This window comes from Pyxicephalus adspersus, chromosome 6, assembly GCF_032062135.1.
Source record: "Pyxicephalus adspersus chromosome 6, UCB_Pads_2.0, whole genome shotgun sequence".
Lineage (NCBI taxonomy): Eukaryota > Metazoa > Chordata > Amphibia > Anura > Pyxicephalidae > Pyxicephalus > Pyxicephalus adspersus.
Window position 1 is genome coordinate 98,481,538 of NC_092863.1, and position 4,986 is coordinate 98,486,523.

Consider the following 4,986-nt stretch of genomic DNA (forward strand, 5'->3'; position numbering starts at 1 on the left):
AACAACTGACAACAAGATGCTCAGCTGGTTCCCGGCATGTCTGTTATCTTCCCTCCTGCTCCCTATAGGTAAGTTAGTTCTATATAAGAGCAAACAATGCCGGTAAATGGAAAGTATTATTTATTATTTTCTGTAAATGGTTAATGATTCCAGTAATTTTGCCTAGTAAGATTTGCAATAGTTTATCCGTCTCTAAATGTAATCCATTTAGATTTTCTATTCTTGTACATACTACTTAAATACTATTGTGGAAATATTTTTTCATCAAAAGACAACAAAAATCAATCAATATAATATTTACCATACAACACAAGTAATTTTAGAATTTATTGTTACTAAAAAAGTTACCTTTCTAATCTATTGTGCAGAATTTCAGTGGCAAACCAGAGGCATTCTGCACAAAGCCCCCAGAAATGTCATTGCATACATGTGTGATCGGCTTACCAATTTTCAGGTCAAATTTTAGGCATCCGCTGCAAATGGAATTTAGTTTTAGGGCACTCCCTAATGGTTGACTATTTAGGTATGCAGACTATGCAAATTTCATCATTGGATCATAGAATATGCACCAGGTGGGTATAAGAAACCAATCTCGTCCATTCTGTAATCACTTTGGAAAATTCAAACAGCTCATTTCTCAAAAAAAATATTTGGTAGGATCTGAAGCAAATTTTGGTTAAAATATTTGCAATGTACATAGATCACCCAGAGGGCAATTGCTTTTTTAATCTAAACAACAAGTGGAGTTACAATTATAGACAGCTGTGAATAACAATACTAATAGGCATGAGGTCAGAGTTCACTGAATGAGCTCGCTGCTGGGCAAATGTGAAACCATGCTTACCAAACCCAGGCACATTCCTGATAGCTACAGACACATTTGTGATACCCAATACATAATCATGCGACCTTGTTAGGATTATTTTATATAAGCAAATAACACAAGGAATGTGATTGGATAGATATGATTGAAAATTTATAGGAAAATCAGGAACATTATTCAAGAAAATGAGAAATATATTTGCTAAAAATTTTAACATGACTTAATTGGACTATGTTAAATCAAACATGTAAGACAATAATTACACAGACTTGTGTTTAGTTCTAAGTAGTGCCAATATTCTGAAGAGGGCACCTGGGCCACTGTGTAATGCAATGTGTAGTATATCTATTGTAATTTAAAACAGGTAGTCCATTTGTTAAAAATATCCGACATACGGACGACTCCTAGATATGAACAAAGCTTACCTGCTTGTTCACATGCAGGATAAAGGCTTGATGGGGAGGAGGGTGGCAGTTCGTATGATTTGCATAAAAAATCTTTTTGCTAAACACAGCTGAGACGGGGCTTTCTTGCAACATGGTGTATCCCTTTAATGACCAAGACAAACTCTGTAGTTGTTTCTTTTTGCAAATCAAAGAACAGCTGTCTCCAGAAGTTATTGAATGTCTAGGCTCCATAAACATTTTTTTTTGTTTTTTTTTTTTGCTTTATTTGTGATTAACACACAGTGAGGATTTTATACAGTGACTGACACCACACTGCCTAATAATATGCTGAGACAAACATCTGTCCTAATTGCATTTATTAAAATAATGTACCTGTTCCAATTTACAGACAAATTCAACTTAAGGACAAACCTACCTGTACCAAAATTAGAGGAATACAGCAAACCATAGGACAGATAGGTCTTAGTCCCCAGCTTGTGCAAAGGAAGAATCTATCAGAAGGCAGTATGTGATGCTAATATTTTTCTTTGCTTAAGCTTTTGAGCTTTGCAAATAATGGACTTTTGTAGGTAAAAAAGTTAACTTGATAATAATAATTGTAATTATCATGATTATTAGTGATTTATATAGCTAGTATGTCAAACATAAAAAGCAGCCTACAGCTTTATGCATAAACTATACTTCCTGTTTTCTAATCTAAATAAATATTATGTATATAGTTGTTGTTCTGAACATATTAAATCAGTAAAATATATGTAAAACAAACCTGTACATTCTATTGAAATGCAATTTTCCCTTGTTCTCACATGTAAACTCCTTTGAATCTAGTCATGGTCTGTTCCAGAATGATCAGTAACGCTTTGAATTGTCCAGGTTTGTTTGAAAAGTTTTTGACTGTTTTATCCATATTTTCCCAATACTGAACAGGTGAGGGGAGTGAGATTGTTGGAGGTCGGGAAGCCCTTCCTCATTCTAGACCGTATATGGCTCTACTGGAAACTGGTGATAAACTATGTGGTGGAACATTAATAAAATTTGACTGGGTGTTGACTGCAGCTCACTGCACTTGGTAAGTAAATAAAATTTGCTATGTGTACAACACAGCCAGCCTTTTCAATATTTTAAAAGATGGTCCTTGTATTTTTAGGTTTAGAATTTTTTTTTTTCCCGGAAAATCCTTTAGCTTTTCATTACTTGTTAGCTTTTTATATATTCGTCCCAAAAATAATAATAATAATAAAAATAATAATAAAGTGTAAAAAGTCATAAAATTAAACTTGTAATGTGACCTGTCATAGCCATGTAATTGGCCTCAACAGGCCCACTTGCATGCTGATTTACAAACACATAATATATTACTTATGTTTAATTTTAAGCAATTCTGCAACTAAAATCAAGCTGGGTGTCCACTCAACAATTGCAAAAGATGGATATGTACAGACATTCAAGACCAAAAAGTGCATTAAACACAAGGGATATAATAAACGCATAAATGATAATGACCTCCAGATTGTACAGGTAAGAACATCAGGTAAATATTGAAAAATAGATTTAAAAAACTACGTAAATTTAAATCCCCAAAATACAGTTAAATATGTTAATTTTTTTTTATTTTAATTTCCCATACATACATATTTCATGATGGTTAATATTACCAGTACGGTCCAATTAAATAAAATTATATATTAGTTTTTTAAAAGTGCAAATAAAGCAGACCTATCGCCCACATTTTTATTTTAAATAAAGGGCTTTTTTCAAGATTTAGAAAAAAAAAAACAGAATTAACACATGTGCATTTAGACTGGCACTACTTTTTTTCCCTTTAAATCAGGCTACGTCACTTGATCGAGCACCTGCGCAATGCAAGATCGGGTGACAAAAGCTAGATGAAGGAAGAAGAAGGAGGAAGATGGCGGCACCCAGCCCACGCCCTGTGCTGGGCGGCGCCATCCAATGTTGGATTACAGCGTGGGATCAAATCGAGGACATCTCCGGCAGAATTGAGGGATCTGAGCAATTAAAGGTGATAAAAGTGATTTTTTTTTTTTTTTTAAGTTTCGTTCCACTTTAAAAAAATGAGCATGGAGGAATGTATTTCAACAAATAAGAATAAATTAGTGTTAATCTGGGGTTAAAAAAAACAGTTTTTTTTTACTTTCTAAATTTCCTAGCTGAAAATAGCAGATGAGCCTGCAATCTACACGTACCAGCTTTAACTAATGTAGAACAACAATTTAGTAGTAGCTATATTGCTACTAAAAGAGATCACTATGGCAAGCAGAAGCCAGTATTTGAAGGGAACATTATAGGATTTACCAGGTTCACCCTGTGGGATGGGCCAAACTTCTAAAATTTGTTCTTAATTTTCCATGAATAAAAAAGAATACAGTTAGTCCCCAGGTTATTAGAGATAGGGATGGTAGGTTTGTTCTTAAGTTGAATTTGTATGTAAGTCAGAACATGTACATTAGGTTTAATAAATACAATTAGGACAGATGTTTGTCCCAACATACTACTAGGCAACGTGGTGTCAGTTACTGTATAAAATCCTCACTTTGAGTTAATCACAACCAAAGCAAAAAAAGAACCAAATAAAAAAAAAATAAGTTTATGGAGCCTAGACATTCATTAACTCCTGGAGCAAGCTGTGCTTTGATATGCAAAAATAAACGACTACAGAGTTTGTCTTGGTCATTAAAGAGTTACAAGATATCATCTGCAAGCCATGCAAACCGCCCCTCTTCCCATAAAGCCTCTGTTTTGCATATGAATGCGCAGGGAGCCTTATTTGTATCCAGAAGTCCTCTGTATGTCGGATGTCCCTAACTCAGGGACTACCTATACTACAATTTTATGTATCCTTTTGTTTAACAAAAATTTACACATTGGATTCAATTAAAAAATGCATAAATCATTGGTAAATGTTATTTCACATATTTTCTAACTGAATCCAATGTTATAAATATGAGAAAGTTGAGAAATGATTGGGTGAATCTTCATTAAAAATATTTATAAATAGACCCCTTAAAATTTTCCTTCTCTACTAATTATATTTTTTTTAACCAACCATATTACCAACATGTAGGCAAATTTACTAGATTTTGCGAGCATTTGTCATCTTTTACCTATTCCTCTCAATATAGCTGGTCAGCTATAAATATTACTTTTGTTTGCTTCTCATGCCCATAGTCCCTTCAGGTGAGATCTTGGGAATTATTTAAATATAGAAAATATATAAAAGGGAAGATACTATTTTCTTCAGACTGTGGCTTTCTAAATCTCTTGCAGCTCTCTGGCAAAGCAAAACCAACCAAAGCTGTGAAGATTCTGCCATTACCAAAGATATTCAGTGATGTGAAAGATGGGACTATGTGTGACACAGCAGGATGGGGTGCAACCACAAGTAATGGTCAAAAATATCCAAACAAGCTGATGGAAGTAAAACTCCCAGCAATAAGCAGAAACAAATGTGCTACAAAGTGGAGACCTGAAAAGATCACAAAAAACATGATGTGCACCTTTGATGCACGTGGGAAGAAAGATGCATGTGTAGTAAGTATGCAATAGGTACTGTCATTAAGGCTAAACCCCATAAGCAACCAACAAGAACATAGTAATACAATAGGTTAAAATAGTTAATAAAACACATACATTTAAATGTAGGTATAGCAAAAAAAAAACTAACAAAAAAAAAGCACTATTATTCTAGAACATATATAATGCATTGTTACATTGGAAGCCCTAAATGGCCCATAA

The 4,986-nt window shown here is 33.8% G+C and overlaps 1 protein-coding gene across 1 annotated transcript; it reads left to right on the forward strand.

The window, feature by feature from the left end:
- On the forward strand, window positions 1-4,797 carry LOC140332785 (granzyme A-like). Its single transcript, XM_072413979.1, has 4 exons — window positions 1-68; window positions 2,158-2,299; window positions 2,607-2,748; window positions 4,519-4,797. The coding sequence occupies exons 1-4, from the start codon at window positions 17-19 to the stop codon at window positions 4,795-4,797; spliced, it is 615 nt and encodes a 204-aa protein (XP_072270080.1). The 5' UTR covers window positions 1-16.
- The last annotated feature ends 189 nt before the right edge of the window (window positions 4,798-4,986 follow it).